General features: G+C 44.1%; 1 protein-coding gene across 1 annotated transcript in view; it reads left to right on the top strand.

Moving 5' to 3' along the window:
• Positions 1-11,104: 11,104 nt before the first annotated feature.
• MAP2K2 (mitogen-activated protein kinase kinase 2) overlaps positions 11,105-14,263 on the top strand; it is a 44,036-nt gene continuing 40,877 nt past the window's right edge. The window contains exon 1 of the mRNA XM_081846343.1: positions 11,105-11,369. Within this exon, the coding sequence (XP_081702469.1) occupies positions 11,272-11,369 (98 nt within the window). The 5' untranslated portion in view covers positions 11,105-11,271. The remainder of the gene's footprint in view (positions 11,370-14,263) is intronic.

Below are 14,263 nucleotides of genomic sequence, written 5' to 3'. Positions count from 1 at the left end.
TCCTGGACCAAGTCACCCTATTCATATCTTAAATGTGCCCTTAAGACAGGATTTGTGAGGAAAGAGACAATGAGAGGTTTCCCACTTTGACCTTGCAGAAAAACATTTGCTCAGTTTAGGAGTCAAAATGGCTTCAGGTCGGTCTTCCTGTGCTGATCTATGTACGTGCTTGGTTGGTACACTTATGAACATTAAGGGTAAAGGTAAAGGTACCCCTGCCCGTACGGGCCAGTCGTGTCCAACTCTAGGGTTGTGCGCTCATCTCACTTAAGAGGCTGGGAGCCAGCGCTGTCCAAAGACACTTCTGGGTCACGTGGCCAGCGTGACGAAGCTGCTCTGGCGAGCCAGTGTGGCACACGGAAACGCTGTTTACCTTCCTGCTATAAAGCAGTACCTATTTATCTACTTGCACTTAAGGGTGCTTTCGAACTGCTAGGTGGGCAGGAGCTGGGACTGAGAGACGGGAGCTCACCCCGCCGCGGGGATTCGAACCGCCGACCTTCTGATCGGCAAGTCATAGGTTCTGTGGTTTAACCCACAGCGCCACCCGCGTCCCATGTATCTAAGACCTCAAAATTCCTATCACAGCCGTCACATACCCAATAGATCCTGGGACCGCTTTTTTAATACTGTTTGAGGCTGCTAAGATTTTAGGGCGGTCACACTGCTTCATTACCCTCCAGTGCCGATTCTGTAATGTCTTGCTGAAATCTCATTGCATTTTATGCCGCAAATGTTCCGGTTTGTTTTTGTCCCGCGTCTTTTGCACTAGAACGTTTTTAGCAATTGTCGCTTTGGCGAAAGGTTGCCCGGTTAGCTCCCGGGCGGAAACATTTTAAGGGAAGGGCTGTTGCTCAGTGGCAGAAAAAACTAATAAATCACAGAACAACTAATGGAGGAATCACAGAACCACTAAGAAAGCAGAAGAAACCATTAAGGTGTCAAGAACATGTTGCAGATTCAGCTCACAAGTCTGGAGGGACCCCGGATCAGGACAGCACATCAGTCATAGCTTTGCCATGACGAATTCAATAGATGCCATGTAGAAAGGTAAAGGTAAAGGGACCCCCGACCATTAGGTCCTGTCGCGGACGACTCTGGGGTTGCGGCGCTCATCTTGCTTAACTGGTCGAGGGAGCCGGCGCACAGCTTCCGGGTCATGTGGCCAGCAGGACTAAGCCGCTTCTGGCAAACCAGAGCAGCGCACGGAAACGCCGTTTACCTTCCCGCCGGAGTGGTACCTATTTATCTACTTGCACTTTGACGTGCTTTCGAACTGCTAGGGGGGCAGGAGCAGGGACCGAGCAACGGGAGCTCACTCCGTCGTGGGGATTCGAACCGCCGACCTTCTGATCGGCAAGTCCTAGGCTCTGTGGTTTAACCCACAGCGCCACCCGTGTCCCATACTGAATGGTATACAGTGGTACCTCAGGTTACATACGCTTCAGGCTACAGACTCCTCTAACCCAGAAATAGTGCTTCAGGTTAAGAACTTTGCTTCAGGATGAGAACAGAAATCGGGCTCCGGCAGCGCGGCAGCAGCAGGAGGCCCCATTAGCTAAAGTGGTGCTTCAGGTTAAGAACAGTTTCGGGTTAAGAACGGACCTCTGGAACGAAGTAAATACTTAACCTGAGGTACCACTCTAGTTTCTGTAAAATATGAAGGCACATATGATATGTAAAATGAACCTTGGAAAGAGAAGAAGTCACTGATATCTTAAGGATGTAAAAATTAGTACTTTAAATTGTAAAACCGAAAACCTAATAAAAATTTGAGAGAGAGAGAGAAATGAAAAATTGTGGGCTCAAAGACAGACCTGATAAAAGAGACAGATAGAAAAGAGACTGCCCTTGCCTCTATGTCCTGCTGTGTCCCACCAGTTGTCTATTTAAAAAAAGAAAAGAAGTGTTTAACCATCCGTGTTTTACCCTCTTGCCACAAAATCCATATTGACAGACTATTTTTACCATCACCGCAACCCTTCAGAGGCTCAGTGGCTCCATCCAATCCTATTTACACCTCCTCTGGTGTTGTGCGCTCATTGGAAAAGCCCAATCCAGTGATAAAAAAACAGAAGCCTGTCTCCTTCCTGGAGTCTGTGGGTTTTATTTTTATTATAGTTGCATAACCAGGCGCTGACAACGCCAGATGCCCCTTGCACCCTTGCTCCTGCCCGCCGCACCCTGATCACGAGCTGCTTTACGCAGACGTTCTCCAAGAGGAATCGAGATTACAGGGAGACTTGACCTTGGATCATGGCCGCAGGTGAGATGGGTGGGAAACACCTGTGGAACTTGATGATCTGAAAAAGGGCAATCCGAGCCTGAAGGGTTTTTAACGCATGTTAAGCTGACATTGCTTAAATATTAACAGCACGGCGATAACAAACATTTGAAAGACCTACGTCTCGTTGACTACAGGCGCTGGCTAAAAAAAATGTGCCTGCGGTTAAGGACGTAAAAATAGCCCTCCTGGATTAGCTCAATGGCCCATCTAGTCCAGCGTCCAGTTTTGTTTTGTTTTTAAACCATTTTTATTAAGTTTCCCATTTTAACAATCCAATCAAATCACATTTGTAGCAGGAAACACCCCCCCCAATCATTCAGTTTGTACAAACTTCACACTCACACACTACATATGCCACACTTCTGTTATAAATTCATAGAAAATCAACCATACATCGGATTTGCACTGTTCTACTTTTATTTTACTCCATGAAGGAAGGACTACAAAATGGGGAAGGTTTGATACAGGGCAGCCATAATCCCTTCACCATCCCAGCACATCCACAGGAGCCCTGCCCAGTTGCTATGCCAACCCTGATGGTCCCAGACAGAAGACCATCAAGATCACAAAGAACTTGCATATGGGAGTGGATTCAGCATGGACTGAAACAAAGCACAATGATCAGATCTTCCCTCTGGGGGCAGGAAACTGCCAACTCCCCTTTGACTCCTGGAAGTGACTCATGGGGAGGGGGAGAGAAGGGAACCAGCCAGGTGACAGGACACTCAGGTTGCCACCACAACTCCTCCCTCCATCCCTCCTTTCTGTAATGTATGCATGATGTTTCTGGGGGTGGGCTTGACCTAGAGGATGGGAATTTCATAAGTTTTTATAAGGTCTTGCACACCATTTTTCTGTGTCTTTCCTCTCACCTGCAAGTGAGGGGAGCACCCTGTTGCAACAGTCAATAAAGGCCAAGCCTACAGGCTGCTGATTTGCTCCAATTTACTCTGGTTGGTGTCTTTACTTTTTGTCCAAGGGAGCCCTCAGATTTTTCCGGTAACAGTTGGATGTTCCAAATTACAGTGGTACCTCGGGTTAAGTACTTGATTCGTACTGGAGGTCCGTTCTTAACCTGAAACTGTTCTTAACCTGAAGCACCACTGTAGCTAATGGGGGCTCCCCCTGCTGCCTCGCCGCCAGAGCACGATTTCTGTTCTCATCCTGAAGCAAAGTTCTTAACCTGAAGCACTATTTCTGGGTTAGCAGGGTCTGCAACCTGAAGCGTATGTAACCTGAAGCGTATGTAACCTGAGGTACCACTGTATAGAATTACATATCAAATGGTCCAAATGTTCTGCCTAAATTATCATTTTTTTGTTGGGACTTCCCATGCCTCAAGTTCGGGGGGGGGGGGCTCTGATCATTTCATATCTCTGCTGCCTTGAATAGTCTTTCCAATGTTGTTGTTGTTTAGTCGTTTAGTCGTGTCCGCCTCTTCGTGACCCCCCTGGACCAGAGCACGCCAGGCACTCCTGTCTTCCACTGCCTCCCACAGTTTGGTCAAACTCATGCTGGTAGCTTCAAGAACACTGTCCCACCATCTCGTCCTCTGTCGTCCCCTTCTCCTTGTGCCCTCCATCTTTCCCAACATCAGGGTCTTTTCCAGGGAGTCTTCTCTGCTCATGAGGTGGCCAAAGTATTGGAGCCTCAGCTTCAGGATCTGTCCTTCCAGTGAGCACTCAGGGCTGATCTCCTTCAGAATGGAGAGGTTTGATCTTCTTGCAGTCCATGGGACTCTCAAGGGTCTCCTCCAGCACCAGAATTCAAAAGCATCCATTCTTCGGCGATCAGACTTCTTTATGGTCCAGCTCACACTTCCTTACATCACTACTGGCAAAACCATGGCTTCAACTATACAAACCTTTGTCGGCAGAGTGATGTCTCTGCTTTTTAAGATGTTGTCTAGGTTTGTCATTGCTTTTCTCCCAAGAAGCAGGCGTCTTTTAATTTTGTGACTGCTGTCACCATCTGCAGTGATCATGGAGCCCAAGAAAGTAAAATCTCTCACTGCCTCCATTTCTCCCCCTTCTGTTTGCCAGGAGGTGATGGGACCAGTGGCCATGATCTTTGTTTTTTGGATATTGAGCTTCAGACCATGTTTTGCACTCTTCTCTTTCACCTTCATTAAAAGGTTCTTTAATTCCTCCTCACTTTCTGCCATCAAGGTTGTGTCATCTGCATATCTGAGGTTGTTGATATTTCTTCTAGCAATCTTAATTCCGGCTAGGGAGTCATCCAGCCCAGCCTTTCGCATGATGAATTCTGCATATAAGTTAAATAAGCAGGGAGACAATATCCAGCCTTGTCATACGTGGCTGCTGTGCAAACCCAGCTCACGTCCCTTGAGCAGAGCCCCTTGAGCAAATAGAAGGGGGAGAAATGGAGGCAGTGAGAGATTTTACTTTCTTGGGCTCCATGGTCACTGCAGATGGTGACAGCAGCCACGAAATTAAAAGACGCCTGCTCCTTGGGAGAAAAGCAATGACAAACCTGGACAGCATCTTAAAAAGTAGAGACATCACCTTGCCAACAAAGGTCCGTATGGTTAAAGCCATGGTTTTTCCAGTAGTGATGTATGGAAGTGAGAGCTGGACCATAAAGAAGGCTGATCGCCGAAGAATGGATGCTTTTGAATTCTGGTGCTGGAGGAGACTCTTGAGAGTCCCATGGACTGCAAGAAGATCAAACCTCTCCATTCGGAAGGAAATCAGCCCTGAGTGCTCACTGGAAGGACAGATCCTGAAGCTGAAGCTCCAAGACTTTGGCCACCTCATGAGCAGAGAAGACTCCCTGGAAAAGACCCTGATGTTGGGAAAGATGGAGGGCACAAGGAGAAGGGGACGACAGAGGACGAGATGGTTGGACAGTGTTCTTGAAGCTACAAACATGAGTTTGACCAAACTGCGGGAGGCAGTGGAAGACAGGAGTGCCTGGCGTGCTCTGGTCCAGGGGGTCACAAAGAGCGGACACGACTAAACAACAACAACATGTCTCTCTCTTATACCGAGGGCACATTTGTGCATGCTCACCAGCTAGCCAATCTGTTAGCAAACCCAGTATTGCATTTTGCAGGGGACAAGTGCGAAATGTTCATTCTGTTCCTCCTATTTTTAGGCGGCTGAGAAGTTTTTGGCTGTCATGGGGACCGGGAGCCATGCACACGCCTTGGCAGATGGGTGAGGAGGTAAAAAACAAGAGGAAAGAACAGAATGCAGCGAGCAGGATGATTCCTATGGCAAATACACTGCAATTTCCCTCAGAATGCCTTGTTGGTAATTTAGGACTCTTGAATGGAGGCCAGAGCCAGCCCTATGATGAGGCAGAAGGAAGCAGTCGCCTCAGGCGGCAGATGCTGAGGTGCGGGGAGGGAACAGATTGACATGTGGCCTTCCTTGTGAAATAAAACAAATAAGTTCATATATGTATGTATGTGTGTGTGTATGTGTGTGTGTGTGTGTGTGTGTTCATAAATGTACCAAGCAAACACGTACATAAATATATAAAACACATGTCTGAAGCAGGACAGGAAAACAGCCCGGAAATCATTTTGACTCCCAAACTGACCAAATGATTTCTCTGCAAGGTCAAGAAAAATGGAAAAGCCTCCGTTTTCATTCACAAATCCTGTCTTAAGGGTATGTCTGTGTATGAATAGGGTGAGTCTGTGACTAAGTACCGTATTTTTTCACCTGACCATAAGACGCACCTAGTTTTTAGAGGAGGGAAACGAGAGAAAAAAATATTCTGAACGAAACAGTGGATGTATGATTTTTGTGGTTCATGCTGTGGCTGCCTCCTTTATTGCTAGAGTCCCTTATCTCCCCTCCTGATCGCTTGCTGATCAGCTGCTAAGCGGCTTTGTTTCAACACCCCATTCCTTCTTTCTTAAAAAAAAAAAAAAAGCACAATCTGCTTTTCACCCCTGGGTAATTGGACTCCAGGGACCACGCATTCGCTTCATAAGACGCACAGACATTTCCCCTTACTTTCTAGGAGAAAAAAAGTGTGTCTTATGGAGCAAAAAATACGGTATTTATCATTACAAAAGACTGGCCAGGCTCCCCAGGGTATCCAATCAAGTGACCATTAACAGGTAACCTGCCAGACAGGAGGTAAACAACAGATTTCTGGTAAACAGCACTCAGATTTCTGTCGTAGACCACCCCTTTCTATGATGTATGTATGATGTTTCTGGGGGTGGTCTTGGACTCCAGGGCGGGCAATTTAAAATGTCTATATAAGGGCGGGCACACCTGGGTTCTGGGTCCTCCTCCTCCTGCGTGTGAAGGGGTCACCCTGTTGCAACAGTTCAATAAAGATCAGGCTTACTAGCTGCTTTGCTTCTCAATATTCTCTGGCTGGCCTCTGTTATTTTCTCCGACCGATGGAGAACCTACAAAGGACTCTATAAGGGCTCTTGTGTCCCCCATAAGGGAATAAGGGCAGATTTTCGTTTATTACACCTGTGCCCTGCATCATTACAATATAATACCACTTGGCATAAAAGTCTACTAGACATTCTATCCAGATACAACTTACCAGAGTTTAATACTCTCAAATTGTGGAGCCCTGATAAAGTTTGGGAATGGATTTTTGAAAAAGACGCCTTTTTGGACTCCACCAAGATAAAAAACTCTGGGTTTTCCTACTGGTTCCCACGAGTAAAAGCAGTCAAAATCTGTGCCAACTACTTGCTGGAGTTACAGATAGGTAGCCGTGTTGGTCTGCCATAGTCAAAACAAAACAAATTCCTTCCAGTAGCACCTTAAAGACCAACTAAGTCAGTTCTTGGTATGAGCTTTCGTGTGCATGCACACTTCTTCAGATACACTGAAACAGAAGTCACCAGACCCTTCTATATAGTGAGAAGGTGGGGAGGGGTATTGCTCAGAAGGGGGGTGGGAATGGGTGATTGGCAGATAGCTGTGATGAGCCTGTTGACGGCTCTTAACGACTGCAATAGGTCTTACAGGAAAAAGCAAGGGGTGAAAAGGTGAAAAATGGCTTTGTCATGTATAATGAGATAAGAATCCAAGGTCTTTGTTCAGACCAGGTTTTTCCATGGTTTTGAGTTTGGTGATAAGTTGTAATTCAGCAGCTTCTCTTTCCAGTCTATTTCTGAAATTCCTTTGTAGTAAAACAGCTACTTTGAGATCTTGTATAGAATGTCCTGGGAGATTGAAATGTTCTCCTACTGGTTTCTCTGTCTTGTGATTCCTGATGTCCGATTTATGTCCGTTTATTCTTTGGCGTAAGGTCTGGCCTGTTTGTCCAATATAGAGAGCTGAAGGACACTGTTGGCATTTTATGGCATACACAATGTTAGACGATGAGCAATTAAATAGTCCCGAGATGGTATGTGTGATGTTGTTGGGGCCAGTAATGGTGTTGTCCGGGTGTATGTGGCAGCAAAGTTGGCATCTGGGTTTATTGCAGGCTCTGGTGCCAGTGTCCGTGTTAGGTCTGGTTGTAGTATTACTTGCTGGAGATCACTGATCCCACCCTTCGGAGAGCTTTCACCATGGCACGGTTTCAAACATTGCCAACTGCTTATCTGACCGGTAGATACACAAAAACCCCAGTTGAACATCGTTTATGTCCTTGCCTTATGAAAACTAAAGAGGATCTTACACATTATTTCCTCTATTGCCCCATTTACTCGGGCTTTAGAGACGCATTGCTGCAAATTATACCCAACTCTATAACCAGTCCTGAAGACAGAGTAAAATTTTTGTTAGTTGACGCAAACCCACGCATTACCCATGTGGTAGCGGTCTTTGTGATGAAGGCCATGAAAGCCAGGGAAAGATTTATGAACGACAATGTAAAGACCCCTTCATCGTCTGTTTAACTCGCTGCTCGTTTTCCCTCCTTTTCTACTTTGTGGGAAGAAGGTTTTGTTGGCATAGTATGTAATGAATTTTAATATTTTTAACTATTGTAGTGTTGATTTTTGTGCACAGGCATGGTCCTCACAATAAACGGATTTTTGATACTTGATACCTGTGCCCTCTATTGCTAGCCTGCTGCCCCCAAGTACAGTGGAAGATAACTGAATTCTCTTCCCAAAGTTTTGCAGCTTTTTGCAGCAAAAGCCCCACATTTTGCAGCGCCCCACAAAAGGAGTCACTGATGCATCAAACGGGGGTTCACAGCTAACACCCCAAAACCCAACGTTGCCCGTTTCACTCGAAACCGGCGCCAAAGGTTGGCAAAAGTTTTGCAGCTTTTTGCAGCAAAAGCCCCACATTTTGCAGTGCCCCACAAAAGGAGTCATTGATGCATCAAAATGGGGTTCACAGCTAACACCCCAAAACCCAACGTTGCCCGTTTCACTCGAAACCGGCGCCAAAGGTTGGCAAAAGTTTTACAGCTTTTTGCAGCAAAAGCCCCACATTTTGCAGTGCCCCACAAAAGGAGTCATTGATGCATCAAAATGGGGTTCACAGCTAACACCCCAAAACCCAACGTTGCCCGTTTCACTCAAAACTGGCGCCAAAGGTTGGCAAAAGTTTTGCAGTTTTTTGCAGGAAAAGCTCCACATTTTGCAACGCCCCGCAAATGGAACTATAAACCGTCAAACCCAGGGGTATCATAGGGTCACCCCAGAATCCCAACATCACCCAATTTGCTCCAAACTTTGGCAAAAGATTTCCAGCTTTTGGGAGCAAAAACCGCACGTTTTGCTGTGCTCCATAAACAGAGCAATAGACCATTTACATTTGCACATAACTTCTCCCCAAGGAGAAAACCTTGGGAAATGTAGTTTGCTCAGGGTGCTGGGAATTGTACCTCTGTGATGGATAAAATACATGAAATATACTCAGAGTCGCAAAGTGATTTCATGCTCTTTATTCAGCTCATAGTGGTGAGGAGGAATGAATGAAAGTCCCCTCAAAGTATCTGCTTTATATACATTATTTACACAATGGGCTGCACATGATTGGCGAATTATGGAATTCTACTGTAAGCCAATCAGGTTGAGGATTCACTTATATCTGGAGCATGATTGGGTGGTTCCTGCCAACCAATCATACTGCTGCATTGTTCTAAGACTGCTGCAATTTGGATCCTATTGTTCTAGGACCAATCAGACTGCTGCAATTTGGATCCTATTGTTCTAGGACCAATCAGACTGCTGCCTTTTGGATCCTATTGTTCTAGGACCAATCAGACTGCTGCAATTTGGATCCTATTGTTCTAGGACCAATCAGACTGCTGCAATTTGGATCCTATTGTTCTAGGACCAATCAGACTGCTGCCTTTTGGATCCTATTGTTCTAGGACCAATCAGACTGCTGCATTCTGAATCCTATTGTTCTAGGACCAATCAGACTGCTGCAATTTGGATCCTATTGTTCTAGGACCAATCAGACTGCTGCCTTTTGGATCCTATTGTTCTAGGACCAATCAGACTGCTGCATTCTGAATCCTATTGTTCTAGGACCAATCAGACTGCTGCAATATGGATCCTATTGTTCTAGGACCAATCAGACTGCTGCAATATGGATCCTATTGTTCTAGGACCAGTCAGACTGCTGCCTTTTGGATCCTATTGTTCTAGGACCAATCATACTGCTGCATTCTGAATCATATTGTTCTAGGACCAATCAGACTGCTGCAATTTGGATCCTATTGTTCTAGGACCAATCAGACTGCTGCAATTTGGATCCTATTGTTCTAGGACCAATCAGACTGCTGCAGTTTGGATCCTATTGTTCTAGGACCAATCAGACTGCTGCATTCTGAATCCTATTGTTCTAGGACCAATCAGACTGCTGCAATTTGGATCCTATTGTTCTAGGACCAATCAGACTGCTGCAATTTGGATCCTATTGTTCTAGGACCAATCAGACTGCTGCAATTTGGATCCTATTGTTCTAGGACCAATCAGACTGCTGCAGTTTGGATCCTATTCAACTCAGTACATAACACCACATTTCCCAGGAGACTTTGGGGGAGGAGGGATGCCATGAGCTTAAAATATATTTATGACCTTAGTTATAATGGAAGCAAGCCTATTGAAATTTGCCTCCATACTTTTAAAAAACAAGGCCTGCCCCAAGGAATCCTGGGAACTGTAGTCTGCCTAGGCTGCTTGGGAACTGTCATTCTGTGTGGGGCAAACTACAGTTCCCACAATCCTTTGGGGGAAGACGCAGCCTCTTAAAGTTACCTCAGTGAAATTCATTGGTGAGGGGAAAATGCACTCTGCACAGCCTCAGAGGTGCTCTTATTTATTCATAGTAGGGCCTTTGATAAGTCCTTTGGGTGCTTGGACTTTGGCTGCTTCCCTGCCATTACCAAGATGAGATAATTCTCTTTCTCTCAATCACCCTTACGGCCAATAATTTTCCCGCCCATTTTTCTTTCCCGCCCATCCACCCCTCCGCTCCCCACGCGCATGCGCCGCTCTTTCCCGTCTGGAAACCAATCTTACTCCGGTCGGAAATCTCGCGAGATTTCCTTTCTCCCCCGGGGACCCTGCCGTACGTCCCATGTACCACTCCGCGGCGCGCACGGGCGCCTTCTAGGACTTCGGGTAACCAATCAAAGCAGGCTGTGGGCGGGGGGGAAAGGAAAAAGGAAATAGGGTAGGCGTTGCGACCTCAAACGCAGCAGCCAATCCCGTTGGCGGGCACCGTCCTGCCCAACCGTAGCGACCAATGGGGCCCGGGGGTGCTGGGCGCCGCCCAATCGGAGGCGAGGCCTGGCAGAGCTCGCCCAATGGGGCGTGGGCGTGTGGTGTTTGGTGGGGCGGCCGTCCACCTCCTCCTCTCTCTTTGGCCACGCCCCTCCTCCTCCCCCCTCCCACCCCAGCTCCGCGTTCCCCTCAAGGGCCGGGCTCGGGAGCGCAGGTAGGCCTCGCGCGCAGCCTCGGCCTCGCGTAGCTCGCCCAGCCGGGGGATGACGACGGCGACGCCGCGACTGAGGCGAGGCCCTCGCTGAGGAAGAAGGCCGCCCTCGCCGCCCTCGCCGCCATGCCGGCCAAGAGGAAGCTGGTGCCGCCGGCCCTCAACATCACCCCGACCATCGCCGAAGGGCCCAGCCCCACGGGCGGGGAGGGAGACGGCTCCGAGTGAGTGCGGGGAGGGGAGCGGGAGGGGTCTCGGAGGGGCGGAGGCCTGTGGAAGGGGGGCTGGGAGGCGGAAGGGGGGGCGAGGGGAGGAAAGGGGAGGCAGGGGGGGTAGACTGAATTACTATTATTATTATTATTATTATTATTAAGGCATTGGGAGGGGGTGTTAGACTGAATTATTATTATTATTATTATTATTATTATTATTAAGGCATTGGGAGGGGGTGCTATACTGAATTATTATTATTATTATTATTAAGGCATTGGGAGGGGGTGCTATACTGAATTATTATTATTATTATTATTATTAAGTCATTGGGAGGGGGTGTTAGACTGAATTATTATTATTATTATTATTATTAAGGCATTGGGAGGGGGTGTTAGACTGAATTATTATTATTATTATTAAGGCATTGGGGGGATGTTATACTGAATTATTATTATTATTATTATTATTAAGGCATTGGGAGGGGGTGCTATACTGAATTATTATTATTATTATTATTATTAAGGCATTGGGAGGGGTGTTAGACTGAATAATTATTATTATTATTATTAAGGCATTGGGAGGGGGTGTTAGACTGAATTATTATTATTATTATTATTATTAAGGCATTGGGAGGGGGTGCTATACTGAATTATTATTATTATTATTATTATTAAGGCATTGGGAGGGGGTGTTAGACTGAATAATAATTATTATTATTAAGGCATTGGGAGGGGGTGCTATACTGAATTATTATTATTATTATTATTATTATTAAGGCATTGGGAGGGGGTGCTATACTGAATTATTATTATTATTATTATTAAGGCATTGGGAGGGGGTGTTAGACTGAATTATTATTATTATTATTATTATTATTAAGGCATTGGGAGGGGGTGTTAGACTGAATAATTATTATTATTATTATTAAGGCATTGGGAGGGGATGTTAGACTGAATTATTATTATTATTATTATTAAGGCATTGGGGGGATGTTAGACTGAATTATTATTATTATTATTATTATTAAGGCATTGGGAGGGGGTGTTAGACTGAATTATTATTATTATTATTAAGCCGGGAGAGGGGGTGTTAGACTGAATTATTATTATTATTATTATTAAGGCATTGGGGGATGTTATACTGAATTATTATTATTATTATTATTAAGGCATTGGGAGGGGGTGCTATACTGAATTATTATTATTATTATTATTAAGGCATTGGGAGGGGGTGCTATACTGAATTATTATTATTATTATTATTATTAAGGCATTGGGAGGGGGTGCTAGACTGAATTATTATTATTATTATTAAGGCATTGGGGAGAGGTTATACTGAATTATTATTATTATTATTAAGGCATTGGGGGATGTTATACTGAATTATTATTATTATTATTATTAAGGCATTGGGAGGGGGTGTTAGACTGAATTATTATTATTATTATTATTAAGGCATTGGGGGATGTTATACTGAATTATTATTATTATTATTATTAAGGCATTGGGAGGGGGTGCTATACTGAATTATTATTATTATTATTATTAAGGCATTGGGAGGGGGTGCTATACTGAATTATTATTATTATTATTATTATTAAGGCATTGGGAGGGGGTGCTATACTGAATTATTATTATTATTATTAAGGCATTGGGGAGAGGTTATACTGAATTATTATTATTATTATTAAGGCATTGGGGGATGTTATACTGAATTATTATTATTATTATTATTAAGGCATTGGGAGGGGGTGCTATACTGAATTATTATTATTATTATTATTAAGGCATTGGGAGGGGGTGCTATACTGAATTATTATTATTATTATTATTATTAAGGCATTGGGAGGGGGTGCTATACTGAATTATTATTATTATTATTATTAAGGCATTGGGAGGGGGTGCTATACTGAATTATTATTATTATTATTATTATTAAGGCATTGGGAGGGGGTGCTATACTGAATTATTATTATTATTATTAAGGCATTGGGGAGAGGTTATACTGAATTATTATTATTATTATTATTATTAAGGCATTGGGAGGGGGTGTTAGACTGAATTATTATTATTATTATTATTAAGGCATTGGGAGGGATGTTAGACTGAATTATTATTATTATTATTAAGGCATTGGGAGGGGGTGTTAGACTGAATTATTATTATTATTATAATTAAGACATTGGGAGGGATGTTAGACTGAATTATTATTATTAAGCCGGGGGAGGGGATGCTATACTGAATTGTTATTATTATTATTACTATTATTAAGTCATTGAGAGGGGGTGTTATACTGAATTATTATTATTATTAAGCCGGGGGAGGAGGTGCTATACTGAATTATTATTATTATTATAATTAAGACATTGGGAGGGATGTTAGACTGAATTATTATTATTAAGCCGGGGGAAGGGGTGTTATACTGAATTACTATTATTATTATTATTAAGGCATTGGGAGGGGGTGTTAGACTGAATTATTATTATTATTATTAAGACATTGGGAGGGGGTGTTATACTGAATTATTATTATTATTAAGGCATTGGGAGGGGGTGTTATACTGAATTAATATTATTATTATTAAGCCGGGAGAGGGGGGTGTTATACTGAATTATTATTATTATTAAGGCATTGGGAGGGGGTGTTATACTGAATTATTATTATTGTTATTATTAAACTGGGGGAGGGGGTGTTATACTGAATTATTATTGTTGTTATTAAAGCAGGAGGAGGAGTGTTATACTGAATTACTATTACTATTATTATTATTTTTAAAGCAGAGGAGGGGTGTTAGACTGAATTATTATTATTAAGGCGAGGGAGGGGTGTTGAATTATTATTATGGCAAGGTGTGGGGGAGAGGGTGTTAGACTGAATTATTATTATTATTAAGGCGGGGGCGTTGG

The sequence above is a fragment of the Podarcis erhardii genome (assembly GCF_964252035.2).
Source record: "Podarcis erhardii genome assembly, chromosome: 18".
Taxonomy (NCBI): domain Eukaryota; kingdom Metazoa; phylum Chordata; class Lepidosauria; order Squamata; family Lacertidae; genus Podarcis; species Podarcis erhardii.
Note: the sequence above shows the minus strand (reverse complement) of the source record. Positions and strands in the feature narration are given on the sequence as shown.